The sequence below is a fragment of the Beta vulgaris genome, chromosome 8 (genome assembly GCF_026745355.1).
Source record: "Beta vulgaris subsp. vulgaris cultivar EL10 chromosome 8, EL10.2, whole genome shotgun sequence".
NCBI classification, from domain to species: Eukaryota; Viridiplantae; Streptophyta; class Magnoliopsida; order Caryophyllales; family Amaranthaceae; genus Beta; species Beta vulgaris.
In genome coordinates this window covers 58222962-58238357 of record NC_079209.1, presented here as the reverse complement: position 1 = coordinate 58238357, position 15396 = coordinate 58222962, and the positions used below count along the sequence as shown (strand labels likewise).

Here is a 15396-nt window from a genome sequence, read left to right as displayed (position 1 = left end):
ATCGTAATTGGTTTTAGTATGTAGCATCTTGGGTTCAATTCCAAAATGTAGCAGCGGTGTTTATACAGATGATTGTCATATAATAACTTTTGGCGAAATTCTATATGGTATCATCATACTTTGGACTTCTCCATTTGGTACCAAAATTATTTTCGGAAAATTGGATAGGAATAATCCCACCTTTGCCCGATCTACCAAAAATAATCCCATATTTGGATTATTCTGGAATAATCCCACCTTTGCTTACTAAATCGACTTTTTGGTCCTAGAACATTTAACAAGTTAGTTATGATATTTATCCGGTTTTCCCTTTCATGTTCATCTCTTTCATATCTCCCACCCCCACCCCCACCTTAGCCCGCTACAAAAACCTAATACCCCCACTACCCCTGCTACAACACCACAACCCTGCCCCGCCCCACCCCCACCCCAACCTCAGCCCGCTGTAAAATCTAACCACTACTCCAGTTCCCTGCTACCCCAACCCACCCTACCCTGCCACCTGGTTCCCCGACAAACCCCTGACCTTCCGCGTGTAGCCAACCCCGCCACCCCTCCCCTTTTTCCCTTTCGCCACATGACCTTGTCACTCCTCCCCCTCTCCTCTCCTCTCCTCTCCCTTCGTATCTTTTTACCCCCCTCTCCTTTCCTCTCCCCAAGCATTCCCGGCACCACCATTGTCGACGACAACCACCACCGCCATACACAACCATCACTCCAAGAAAGAGAGATCGTTCAATCACCACAACATATACACGTGATTCGAGAAGAGGGAGAAAGAGGAGAGAGACGTGAAGGAGAGAGAAGCGGCAACGGGGAGAGAGAGGAGGTGGGGGCTTGGTGGCTAGGGAGGGGCCCGATGGCTGGGGTGGAGTTCAAATAAAAAATTAACTTGGTTTACTAGTTTGTCAAGTTACAAGTTTTCGAGACCAAAAAATCGATTCAGTCAGCAAAGGTGGGATTATTCCATAATAATCCAAAGGTGGGATTATTTTTGGCAGATCGGGCAAAGGTGGGATTATTCCTGTCCAATTTTCCATTATTTTTTGGATTATACATGATACCATATAGTTTGGACTTAGTATCTATATTGTGCATCGAGAATAGTTCAGGTAAGTTTGAGAGTCATTTTGGCTCGTATGGGTCAAAATTGAAGTTGGAGAAAAACAACTATAACCACGTTTTACCTGTCAGAAAATGTCTTTGTTTTTTAGCGAATTGAACCTTAAATTTGATCGTGAAGGACAAAAATGACTCCCAAAACCTTAATTACTCAAAATTAGACAAACTTCTAACCATATTAATCCCAAAACTAATATATTGTTTAACATAATATTATAGTAGAGAATAAGTAGTCCAAACTATAATGATGTTATATAGAATCCAAAAAAAATTGGGTATCAAATAAAAAAGTCTAAAGTACACTCATACCAAGTGAAATTCCCTAACTTTTATTGTGATACTTCAAATAATTGTTTTTTTTAATCCATATGAGTCACGAAGGCGATACAAATACCTCAAATAATTGTGGTGGTATATTTGATGTTAATACTTAATAGTGATTATAGTGCTCCAAATTACTTACCTCTCCGGAGTGTTATCACTGCATGTTTCCTTGTATGTAGATATTTTTTTTCCTACCTTTTTGGATTGAAAATGGGAGATAAATATATACTTAATGAGTTAATTCATAGTTTAAAATTTTCAATTATTCACAAATCTTTTCACCACCCCCTCCCCCACCAAAAATAATAATGCAAAAAAATAAAAAGAACAAGAAACTGTCAAAAAAATTTCTTACATCTTATCCAAGTTACCTGTCAATCCTCTACAATCATTCTCCACTAATTTCCCAACATTTCACTCTATTTATACCCACACTTTTGTCCAACTTCTACACCTAACTCTCTTCTCTTCTCCTCTACTTCCTCATTCTTTCTATCTTCTCTGTTTTTTTCCTCTGTTACACAAAAAAAACCACCCTTTAAAAACTTCTAAAGTAACAATGGAGGAAAGAAAATTTGATCCAACACACAATGTGAACTTTGTTAAGCCAAGAAGTTTCTGTGAGAAATTTAAATCTTCCCTGAAAGAAACATTTTTTCCTGATGATCCTTTCAGTGGATTTAGTAGTGAACCCCCTAAAAAGAGATTAATAAAAGGGGTTCAATATTTTGTCCCCATTTTTGAGTGGCTTCCTAAGTATAGTTTCAGTCTTTTTAGGTATGATTTTCTTGCTGGTATTACCATTGCTAGTCTTGCTATTCCTCAAGGTATCAGTTACGCCAACCTTGCTAAAGTTCCTCCTGTCGTTGGCCTTTGTAAGTACTCCTTTCCATTGTATTACAATTTTTTTAGATGTCAAAGTTTATATAGTACTATCTCGGCATATGTACATGGATCGGGATTCTCTCATTACTCGAACTCGGGTACCCATGTACGACACGATACATATTCAAATATCTGACTTGGTTATTTTGTGGAACATTTTAGTTTGTTTGTCCAAATTGGAGTGTTCAAGTTTTCGAATGTTGGAGATCTGAAATGAGTAGTTAAGGTAAAATGAAGAGTGCGAGTAACATACAGTAATTGGACCATCAAGTTAGGTGCTCGTGATCTTGTAACACATGGTTCGTAACGGGTCTAATTGCTGACTCCTAATCTAGTAAGGGTTCGTTCGTGATCGTTTTTTGTTTTTAGTTTTCTGAAAACTAAAAACCCAAAACAGGAAATTAGAAAAAGTGATTAGTCGTCGTCAGTTTTCAAAATCACCATGTTTCTAACAAATTTGACTAATTTTTTATTCATTATAGAAGATATGATCATATGACTTCGAAAATCAAAAAACTAAAAAAACAGAATACTACAGTAATACCGAACAAGCCCTTAGTTATGGTACATGAATTGGAGAGAATAGTCTTAAAAAATCACTTAATATGAAGATCTCCGTGTTGATGTGGATCAAGCATTAGTGTTTGTGTGAGAGGCGCGGTTTTAATGTTTGCGGTTATTTCGTGTTTGTAGTTTTGTTTGGTACTTTTGTAGTAACTTCCAATTCTTTACTTTGATTTTGTTCTTCGTGGAATCATATAAAGTAAGATCGTAGAATAAACTATAAAGCACAAGGCATATAAACACTAGAAAAATAGGAGTAATGGGTCGTCAAAGAGCATCAAAAAGATGTTCAAACTTGATATCTAGTGGACCTACAACTTTAGTGGTAGCTAACAAGGTAAAAGATCATTGATAGTTTTATTATTAAATTTACATGAAGTTACATAATTTTGCATTACCCATCAAATACAATCTTATCGAGATGATAGTCCATGAATAGTACATAAGAATCTCCAAAATTCTAGTTGATTATCTTTATTTTATCATAAGATGCTTTTTTTATCTATTTTGACGGCTAATTTATCAAAAGTTGCTAATTATAATATTGATATACAATAAGTCAGATTGTTTAAATCATTTAATTAGATTTTTGAAATTAATTATTTCTAAATATATTCTTCGGATGAGAAATAATATTAAAAAAAAATTGTAAAATGGGATTTTGATTCCTTTTTGGAATATAACACACTAGTTTTCAATTCGTCATGTAGGATTCCTAACTCCTAAGTAAAGTTAGTTTTGATCCATAATAAATATGTTGATGTCCTTTTGGCAAACGTAGAACATCCAATAATTATCATGTCGTACTAGTTAATTCGTAAATTTTATCACTATATTTTATTGTAGCTTACATCAAATTTTACAAAAATTTGGGTTGTGGATTGCATTCCATATATGAATGAAGAATATGAATGAAGAATGTATTAGAGGTTTGTTGGATATATCTTCTTGGCGGATTATGTAGGTTTGTTGTATAAGATGATGCCCTATGATCCTATCAAGTGGATCGGTGCACCAAGGATGACCGTTGTGTAAGGATAGGGGATAGACTAAGGTACACGTCTAGTAATGTATAGCATCTAGATTGTGAATTATAGCTTTAAGACAACGAGACATGGGGTCTAAACTTTTTGAGTAAAACGAGTTGTTAAGCTCGAGCTATACTCTAAGTTAAATTTAATAACTCATAGCATAAGGAACGATTTATAATAGGCAATAAATCTTTCACGTTTGCTTCAATAATAATAGTAGATAGTCGTTTTTATTTGTATCGAGAGTTATAAAAGCCATTGATATAGAACAAAGTTGTTCTCCAACTTATTTATCAACCTTAACATGTTATAATCAAATATCAACTAAACTAACTAGCATCTTCTGAGTTATAACATATGTGTGTTTTTTTTTCCAAAAATCTATTGCATTTTGGGAGAACTATTGACCATGTTATTGTCTTTAATTATTAATATTTTTTTTTTGTTCAAATCTTCAATGATTAATAGAGTTGGACTTTGAGTAAGTGTTCATTAAATGTATAGGAGTACATGATAGGAGTTATAATTTAAATCTTTTTTCTTTAACATACTTTCTTCATTTTTTCCGATTTGAAATCTTGACATTAATCATCATTAGATAGAATATTCTAAATTATTCTCATTATATATAAAAAAATTATAGTTATGTGAGGCCTTATTGATTCGTCTTAATAAATACTTTATCGAGTAACACATACTAAAATTAAATCGAATAAAAAAAGCGAAGAAATTATTATTTCTAATAAATTCTTGAACAGGAAATAATGTTGCCATTAGTGGATAGTGGATAGTGGATAGTGGATACAATTATAGTTTGTGTTACTAGATATAATAGTTTTCGAGGAGTATAAACAATAAAGTCTCACATATATCATGTGTTAGGTATTATTTTTTTTCTTTAAAACGGTTTAATTTGATAAATGTTAATTTCTATGCCTTCTTATAGACCCAATTATTATAGAACTATGATTTTGAAGGAAATTTTTATTACTTAATTAGTTTAGTAAAGTTCGACTAAACAACTCTATTTCGATATTAGTACGATAATCCCATGTGATTTTCTACTTTAAACCTGTTTTACCAGAAAAAAAAAAAAGACTGATGATAAATAAGTGATCCTAATTATTGTATACGATTGGAAAATTAATGTCCAAAATTAATGTATGTGCAGATTCAAGTTTTGTCCCACCTTTGATATATGCCGTGTTTGGAAGCTCACAAAATTTAGCAGTGGGAACAGTGGCAGCTTGCTCTTTGCTCATAGCTAACACAATTGGAGAAACAGTTTCACCAACTGATAACCCATCATTGTACCTCAGCTTGGTTTTCACTGCTACTTTCATCTGTGGAATTATTGAAACTGCTTTGGGTGTTCTAAGGTAACGTTTTTACTTGTGTTTTTTTTTATTTTTTTGTTGAACAACTAATGTATCCACCGCCAATAGCAGTGACTAATCCTCTCGTCTCGGGTGCTCCACTTAAGGGTAAAGGGCTGGCCAAAAATCTCTTTCCGTTCCCAAAGGTTGAGGATCGAACCCCCGACCAATTGGTTAAGGGACAAAGTGAGCAAACACTATGCCAAGACTATTTGGTTTGTGCTTATATATTATACACTTAATATTATAGTAAATGGCGGATTCATAAAAAAAAATTAGTGGGGTTAAAGCGTAATGATTAAATTTTATCGGGGTCAAATGGTCAATTTTTCAGTATAATTTTCAAAAAAATCAAAATTTTTAAAGAGAATTTTCGGAATTTTACCAATTCAAGTATTCGCCACTGATTATAGTATTTTCTTCGTTCCTATTTGTTCTTTTTATTTTGACTTTTTTTTTTCCTTTTTCAAAAAGATTCTAAATACGAAGAACAAAAATGAATCAGAATAGCAGTATAGATTCACCACAACGTTTTTTAAGTAGAAATGAAAAGAAATAACATTATTTTTTGGCGATTAAGAAATAACAACATTCAATTTACGCATTTTTGTAATAATAGTTGCAATATTTTTCTCTTACGAGGAAATAACCTAATTTATTTTTCTCTTTACTTTATAAAATTGATAATAAAATGGAAATGGAAATGAAAAGTTTAGGTTGGATTTGTCTCTAGCTAGAGGCTAACATGGTGTGCTAATTTTTATAACAAGAACAAAAAAAGAGTAGGATTAGTTTACTATATATTTTAATACAACGTTTACACCTTTTATTAAAAAATAAAAAGCTTAGTCCTTTCGATTTCTTTTGATATGGATTGCCTTTTGGTGACAAAATATAATTATGTGCATAGTTTGTGGGTTGGTTTGTCAAATCGCTTTCTTTAATTTTTTAATATGCTTCCAATCGCATCGGAATACTTTAATGATTTAACGCACAAAAAGATTACTAGTTGAGACTTGAGAGAATTTGGGAGGTAGCTAGTTCAGGTTGTATCTAAATTTCCCCTTTCTTTTTGCTTCGGGGTCCATGAACATAGTAAGAAGCATTTTAACTTTTTACAAGGTTTCATGAATGAGTCATAATCATATGATTTCATAACGGAGTACTCAAGCTAATACTATTATTAATTGTGTTAATTAATAAATTCTATGATGAAATGATTAGGGAAGGTATATTTAAATGGAGTAGCTTTGGATTTAGAATTTGTCTTGTAAGAGACCGCCTACTTTTAATTTAACATTAGGCAATAATAAACACAATATTAAAAAGAAAATTAGTCTAATATTGACTAGGTTACTTTCTTTCGGTGACTAGTTTAAGAGTTTGTCTTGTAAGAGACCGCCTATTTTTAAACTAAAATTAGGCGATGGTAAGCCCAATATTAAAAAGAGAATTAGCCCAATAGTGACTAGGTTAATTTCTTTCGGTGACTAGTTTAATCCATTTAGTAACTAGGTCTAATTATATATTAAAATTAGACCGTCTCTTTTAATAATTTTTGCTAGTTTAGTCCATTTAGTGACTAGGTCTATTTTTATATTAAAATTAGACTGTCTCTTTTAATAATTTTTGTTGGATTTATTAGGTAAAGAATATTAGGAAGAAAGCAATTTTTTATAAGAGGATGTGAGGGTTAGACCATTAATTAGAAAAGAGAACAAATAAAAATTACATATAGTAAGGAAAAAAGTTTAGAAAATAAATTGTTATACAATTTTTTATAAAATAAATAAGGAAAATGATATACATAGCCCTTAGGGCTATGTATAAGAAGTTTAAAATAGAAAAAAAAATTGGAATCAAGCATTTATTACCTCAAATGATGTGAAATTTTGTCATGAATTCATAAATTGTTTCCATTTTAAGACATGTATTTAATGCTTGTAGCCCTAAGGGCTACATATAACATTACCCAATAAATAATTACACAAATGAGTAATTTGACTAAAAAAAATTGGTTAGATCATAAAACGAGCTTTGCAAAAAATAAATACAACCTGGTAACTCTTAGTAATTATAGGAGGTTAAAAAGACCATCTGATGTTTTCACGAGATTAAATTTATATACTTTATATCTCACATGAAAAGATTATCCTAATCAAAGTCTCATAATTGCTTTAGTTGAATCACAAATCATGATACAAACCTTGGAATTAACTATAAAATAATATCAATTACTCACCTAACCTTTCGTTTATTACTATTCTAAATAATATAACATGTCAAGAACATCTGCCACAATTATTCCTTAGAGTTAGAGGTGATGACATTTACAGTGAGATTTTGAGCTAGTATTCCAAACGATGTGATACGTTCTCGTGTTATATACTCCATAGTTTAGTTTTTTATTCAAAGGAAAATTAAAGATGATGTAGATTGTTTTTTGAACATATGATCAATAATGACCACATGCCTAGGCATCTGTAAGGTACTGATCATGACAAGTATTCCAATTCGAGGGAAACAACTGCAAAGAAAGAGGACAATTGTATTAATTAGAAGGCATCCATAGCATAAAACTTGACATTTTTTTGCAAAAAGCATACATAACAATTGTGCCAATTACTTTCAAAAAAAAAAAAAAAAACAATTGTGCCAATTAGAAGTCATGCAAGTTGTAACGCACATCTTAAATTTATCATTGGTGTAACTGTTATATCATAATTAATAGCATGGATAATCCAATTACGTATAAGAGTTCAATATATTTTCTAAAATATCCCTTAAACTGTTTGTTTAATCTTCAGTTGTATGCAAATAAAATAATTTGTTGTTTCATATCAATTGCAGACTGGGAATTCTGGTGGATTTTTTGTCACATTCAACAATTACTGGGTTTATGGGAGGAACAGCAATAATTATAATTCTACAACAGTTGAAGGGTTTTTTGGGCTTAAAACATTTTACGTCTAAGACTGATGTAGTCTCAGTATTGAAAACCTTGTTCAGCCACAAAAATGAGGTATAATATTGCATTATTTTCTATATCATTTATGGCTGTGTGCCTGTGTTTGTCCTTTCTTGGCCCTACTACCTTTTTCTTCATGTTATGTCGCTTTATTAGTATTCTCTGTTCGTTTTTTTATTGCTACATTGTCGTATGCACAACAATTTATGTAATATCATTTTTAAATTTTTTGGAATGTATTTTTTGATACATTTAATGTAAAATAATAAGAAAAAGTAATACTTTTCAGTGGAAAAAGATAAGACTAAATATAAAAGTATTATTTATAGTGGACCAAGTACCTGAGTAAGAAAATATAGTAATTAAAAAGGAAAAAAAAATCATTTAAGAAAAATGTAGCAATTGAAAAAAACGAAGAGAGTGTAACTAATACTTTTTCTGTATATTTAGATACAACATTTGTCTTTTTAGTGATATGAAATATTTTTGGTACCAATGTTTACAAGGATTTGATAATATTTACTGTATTTAACTTTTGTTAATCTCTCATCGGGTTGGTTTTCTAGGTTATGCATCTTTTTAATCTATTTAGTGGTCAGTCGAGTTCGAATTGATCAAATACGATTTATGGGTTTGAAATTTATTCTATAAATTGGTTTTTGTGCGCTATTAATTTATGTCAATTATTAGGTTGAGTCAATTTTTGTCAGGCTAATCTGTCTTCAGGAAAAATGCTAAGTCTTGGACCATTGAATATGTTTATTGTTTGTAATAAAGATAGAAGAAGAGAAGTTTTATTTCTGTTGGAAAAAGTGGACCCAAGTCATTAAGTTGCAAAACTGATTTTCTTCGTTACCTGCATGATTGTGAGCAGATCAACCTGAAATTATGGTCAATTAAAATAAGCAATTATTGATTGACTGAGTTGTATTTTTCATGTTTGAATTCCTTGGCAGTGGCGTTGGGAGAGTGCAGTTGTTGGCATAATCTTCCTGGCTTTTCTACAGTTCACCAGATACGTGGTTAGACTTCCTTACTCTCTTACTTAAATGTTCCATGCATGCACATGTGTTCAACCTACGATTTATAACTCTCAACACATGATGTGAGTAAACTCGCATCAATAGAAAAGAAATGAGTTTATTTATAAGATAAAGAGGATATTCTCCTTATTGTCATATGGTTTTAAGGTGAAACCTCTTCATTTTTGTGAATTGACTCTTTTTCCTTATGATGGTCGCGACTAGACCTGGGCATAGGCCGGGCCTATTCACGGGATTGGCATGTGGGCTTTCGGCACTGGCGGGTCGGGCTGCGAACGAGCCCGTGAATGGCGGGTCGTGCGAAATTTTCAGATTTTGTACACGGGCTCGCTCGTGCCTCCCGGGCCCAACTCGTGTCTTATGTTGTTTTTTTTTTGGCAATTTTAGACTAAAAAACAAAGAAAAGGGGAATTTGCTCCACGGACCATATAGGCGGGTTTGTGCCGGAATGACCGGAAATAAAATTTCTTGACCGTGGTAGGCCCACATCCCATGTAGCAAATAACGGGTCGGACCGGGCCTTGAGCAGGCCCGCGTGCTGGTCCGACCCATGCCCATCTCTAGTCGGGATGTTTTCCATTTTTATAATAGAATGATCGTTTTAATTCATTAATAGTAACATAAACTAGTCCTAAATTTTATAAATGACATGCGAATATAAAAATCCTAAATCCCTACGGAATTCACCATGAATTGGGAAAAAAAGCATGATTTAGTGTATAAAATATACTTAGAGATTGGCTCGTGATGAAGGGAATATACACACTGATTACATAATCGTAATCTTGTATAAAGATTCTTAAACTCGTGATTTCATAAATTCTAATGTATATACTTTAATCTTGTTTCTTTGAACAGAAAACGAAGAGGCCAAAGCTATTTTGGATTTCAGCAATGGCTCCTCTGGTCACTGTTATAACTGGCGGCCTTTTTGCTTATCTTGCCCATGCAGAGAAATTCGGTATCGATATTGTGAGTTGTCTTTTTGTTATTTAGTGTTTGATTTTATTTTGTATTGAGAGATTAAGACAAATTTTCATTTTGGTAATTTTTGTGATTAATTAGTGTGTGTTTCTGTGTTGGTGGGCGGTGAGTTTGACAAAATTATAACATTATACCCTTTTAAGATTTTTTATAACACTATTTGGTTGCTCTCACTCGTCAATGTTGTAATTGACTCGGAAGCGTGACAAGTGATATTCTAGAACGAAATATATCACCCAATGTTCTCTCTTATCATCCTTAAGAATATCTTAGGCTGACTCTCAATTAGGGGCATGCCCGTCTCGAACTATATAGAGGTCCTGTGTGATCTCGTATTTGAAGAATTCAATAATGTAATAGTTCATCCATATTTCACATAATCATATTATGAAAAAAAAATAGTCCAAATAAGTAGATAAACTTTTTCTTTTTACTACTTGAACTTTCTCTATTTTGGGGCCCTCACAATTAAGGGGCCATGTTCCATGGAACATGTTGAACATGCTAAAAGCCGCCCCTGATTAGGGGGTCAAGTCTAAATATGTTTTCTGTATATAAAAAAAAGATAGGATGGTAGAAAAATGCTAAATAAAGGTTTTAAGATGGGCAACAATTTTGCAAGTCATTTGAGATAAGTGCAAAGTGCAACATTTTCGACTTATTTTGACTTATTTAGGACTGGTAATCAAGTCAGGTTGGGTCAATTTTAGATTGATCTGATTTAAATATCAGATCACTTATCCCTAATCCAAACCCGACCTGATTCTATTTCCAGGTCAAAAATCATAACCCAAACCCGACCCTATCGATTTCGGGTTGACCTGAAACCAACCCAAAATGACCTGAAATGAAATTCAACTGTACACACTAAGTTATGAAAGTATGGGCTAATGACCTGGAATAAAATTTAGGTGATCCAAGAAATAGGCTTGGCCCAATACAAATAAGATTTACAAAAGATAGGTTGCATAAGTTATGAAAGTCTGGGTTAATTTCAAGTTGACTCGGCCTGAAAAAATCCGACTTCTAAATCAGGTTATTCGGGTTATTTTCAGGTTCAAAAAGTCAACCCGAACCTAACTCGTTATATTTTCAGGCCGGGTTGATCGACCCATTTTTATTTCAGGAAGAAAATCTCAACCCAAATCCGAAATTTTCAGATCGGGTTGGGTCAACTTTTGCCAACCCTAGACTTATTCCTGAAACAATAAATTCTATTGGTTCTAACAAATTTCGTTAAGCTATAAAAATAAGTTCATATAGGTTCAGATGTCAAAATAAGTTAAATAGAAACACGCTTAATATCATTTCAACAAGACCTAATTACATCCCGTCAGGTTAAATGACAAAATCTGTTTACATGAATGAAGGTCTTTGACATAGTAGGTTTTAATTTGTACTTAGACTATCTTAACAATTTTTATGTTACAGTTCTACTACATTCAAAGCAACTTAAATCATTAACTTTATGGTTGATGATGTATATTGCAGGTTGGTCATTTGAATAAAGGGATTAATCCATCCTCCATTAACCAATTGAACTTTGATCCTAAGTACATTGCAGCACCTATTAAAGCTGGTATCCTAACGGCCGTCTTAGCTCTTGCTGTAAGACCACTAATTCTTCTTTGCTTCTTAATTCCCTTTTGCATAATCACTTCATTATATTTCTATGTTCATATTCCTAAACATTAATTAAACCTTTTTTACATATATAATCAGGACTAATTTTAATAAAACGAATGTAATGTAATGTAATGTAACAGGAAGGTATAGCTATTGGAAGGAGTTTCGCAATAATGAAAAATCAACAAACTGATGGCAACAAGGAAATGGTCGCTTTCGGTCTCATGAACATTGTTGGTTCCTTTACCTCTTGTTACTTAACTACAGGTTTGTCTAACTAATTACACATATAGTACTACTATGCGTCTATGTTGAGATACTAAGGATGTCTTGGCCTAGTGATTAAGATTGAGGTGATGTGAACGATAGATCATAATATTTTGCATGAATGTGTGGATGCAGGGCCATTTTCGAAGACAGCAGTTAACTTTAACGCTGGATGTAGAACACAAATGTCGAATGTGGTGATGTCGCTTATTATGATGCTTACTTTGTTGTTCTTAGCACCATTGTTTAGCTACACTCCTATGGTTGCTCTCTCTGCAATTATAATGTCAGCGATGTTTGGTCTTATTGAGTATGACAAGGCGATTCATCTCTTCAAAGTCGACAAGTTTGATTTCTGCATTTGCATGGTTGCTTTCTTTGGAGTTACCTTCATTAGTATGGATATTGGCCTTGGCCTCTCGGTACGAATAACTCCCCATCTATCAGTATCTTTCATATTGAAACTAATTTTATTAGTATACTAGTTGTTGAAACATGCTTGAATTATCTTCTGCTAGGATCATTTGTCTATGAAGTTTAGCATATAGTTTATGCTTTGGGTCCAGTTTAGACACATTTATTTAGGTTAATTATAATGTTATTACATTAATATAATAAATAATAATAATAAATAAATAAAAAGTTTGCCTCCATTATTTTGTAATTTGTACTTGTTATAACGGATGTGAGGAAAAACAAATAATGAACACAAAAAATAATAAATAACACACAGACTTAACGTGGTTCACCAACGGAGTGTTGGCTATGTCCACTGGCAGAGAGAGAAAAGTTTTAATGCTCTTGAAGAATTCTAGATTGCAGATGTGTTTTCGCACTAATGACGACTTAAACTAATTAGGTTAAATAACATATTAAAACCGCGACTCGAAAATCGCAAACCCACGTCAAATTGACGCTCGCCCAGGCCAAAATTGCTCGGTCGGGCGCGCAAGTAAATCCAGCAGCGAAGCTTGCAAACATCCCACCAAGTCAGCCGGGCAGGTTCCCTCGGCCAGGCGGCAGCAACCCGAGCGGGCGCCCCCACCATAGGTCGATGAACCTGCCCGACTGACCGGGAGAGCTCCCGACTCGCCTATTTTCTTCGCGCTTCAATCAGATTTAAGACATATTCTCTACAATACTCTCTCTTAAAGAGTATGAAACTTGTCGTCTTTGTCTGTGGACGTAGCTAACACATTATTAGTAGACCACGTTAATTCTTGTGTTGATTGTTCTCTAATTTTTCGTTGCTTTATTGCGTCTGTTATAACACTAGTAAGAAAACATTAATTTCCTTGGTATGAATTATCTAAATATTTTGCAGATTGGTTTAGGAATAATAAGGGCACTACTATTCACAGCAAGGCCAGCAAGTTGTAAGTTAGGGAACCTACCCAACACAAATCTTTACCGCGACATAGAGCATTATCCTGATGCACAAGGGACAGCAGGGATCCTAATTATTCAGCTAGGTTCACCAATTTTGTACTCAAATAGCACTTATGTTAGAGAAAGGTGAATATCATCAACCTTAATTATATTTTCAGTATTTTCTTAGATTTTTCATATGGCTAAATTATATATCTACTTTTGCTTATGTCATGAAGAGTTCTAAGGTGGATCAGAGATGAAGAATCAAATACAGATTACCAGGGGGATACAGTGGAACACCTTATACTGGAACTGGGAGGTATGCACATTCATCTTGCTTTCATATCTCAACTATGAGATAAAGAATATCATATTTAATCAAAAAAAAAAAACCATTTTGCACGCGCACGCACACACATAATCATAAACTAATCTTTACCTTTGTTTGGATACGATGCATTGTACATTATCTATCATACTTGATAGAGACGAGAATAACTTAATAATATACTTCCTCTGTTTTTTTTTTTTGTAGATCTAACATTTGCCTTTTCTATATTATCATAATCAAATGTTGCATCTAAAAAGAAATAAAGATAGTATGATTTGACCTTTTAATATAGAATATTATACGCAATTTACCAACAAACGCAAATTTGTTTATATTATTTTCGTGGTGACTGATGATGGGAAATTAATATTGTTTATAGGAGTAACGGCTATAGACATGACCGGAATTGAAGCGTTGTATGAATTGAAAAGACTCTTAGGACCAAAAGATATTAAGGTATTCCAAGTTTCTTATCCCTCTTCAATATACTACTTCCGTAACATAATAACTGCAACAAATATAAATTTATGGATTGTTCCATTTAAGCTTACTAATTATAAATTTACATGAATATGTAGATGTTATTGGTAAACCCAAGGATTGAAGTCATGGAGAAGTTGATAACTTCAAAGTTCATTGATGTCGTTGGCAAAGAATATGTGTTTTTGTCAATTGATGATGCAGTTGAGTCCTGCAGATTTAGATTGGGTGGCCCAAGTAAATTAAATGGGCAAGATCATGCATGAAACCTTCTTTTTTTTTTTGGGTTAAAAGATGGATAAATTTAAAGGCTTTCTACCTAATATCCAAAATGGGCTTCCAGTCTTTGTAACTATAGACGGCCCAATTCATATACCTTGGGCTGAATCAGTGGGCTGTCCGATCTCAAAGAGAGAGGGCCGAGAAGGGAAGAGAGAGATGAGATGAGATGAGGTGATATGTATTTTTGGAGGGTATATTGAATTTGTTTTCTTTTTCTTTTCTTACTTTTTAGAGCATAGCAATTGTAAAATTTATACTTCATATATATGGTTGTATAATTTTCCAATGAAGGCCATATTAAAGTGCCGAATGTATTTTGCACAACAAGGCTCCTAATTTTAATCATATTCTCTCATTTTTATAAAAGTGCTCATAATTAGATTTATGTTTATACTCTTTCCGTCCCAAAATACTTTTTTTAATAAAATAACAATTGGTAATTAAACAACAACTTATCTACGAGTCTTGATAAGTGTGAAGAGTATTTTGGAACGGGGGGAGTATTAATTATATAACTCAGTTTCAGATTGGTGAATGATTGAATTTAATCTTAATATTATAGTTGAAAATAAATCTTTTATTAACTACATTCTTCATTTGTAAACAGAAGGACTTCTCATTTTATACAATGTTAAACAAGACTAGTTTATACACAAACTTTATATATCCCAGCACGATTAATTGATAAAGTGAAATTATAAATGACAACATTTACTTGAGTAACTTTGACATTCTAAGTTTC

At 33.0% G+C, this 15396-nt stretch overlaps 1 protein-coding gene across 1 annotated transcript; it reads left to right on the top strand.

Annotated features, from left to right (window-relative positions):
• Nucleotides 1-1902: 1902 nt before the first annotated feature.
• LOC104902172 (probable sulfate transporter 3.5) lies at nt 1903-15020 on the top strand. Its single transcript, XM_010689870.4, has 12 exons — nt 1903-2321; nt 5098-5305; nt 8153-8324; nt 9227-9292; nt 10172-10285; nt 11789-11905; nt 12064-12190; nt 12326-12612; nt 13515-13705; nt 13798-13880; nt 14272-14348; nt 14471-15020. The coding sequence occupies exons 1-12, from the start codon at nt 2006-2008 to the stop codon at nt 14636-14638; spliced, it is 1926 nt and encodes a 641-aa protein (XP_010688172.1). The 5' UTR covers nt 1903-2005; the 3' UTR covers nt 14639-15020.
• The last annotated feature ends 376 nt before the right edge of the window (nt 15021-15396 follow it).

Excerpts from the sequence above, each read along its gene's own strand:
- LOC104902172 (XM_010689870.4), top strand. The coding sequence starts at position 2,006 with ATGGAGGAAAGAAAATTTGATCCAACACACAATGTGAACTTTGTTAAG. Across the intron at positions 10,286-11,788 it reads AGAAATTCGGTATCGATATT|GTTGGTCATTTGAATAAAGG; the intron begins GTGAGTTGTCTT and ends TGTATATTGCAG. Across the intron at positions 11,906-12,063 it reads CGGCCGTCTTAGCTCTTGCT|GAAGGTATAGCTATTGGAAG; the intron begins GTAAGACCACTA and ends GTAATGTAACAG.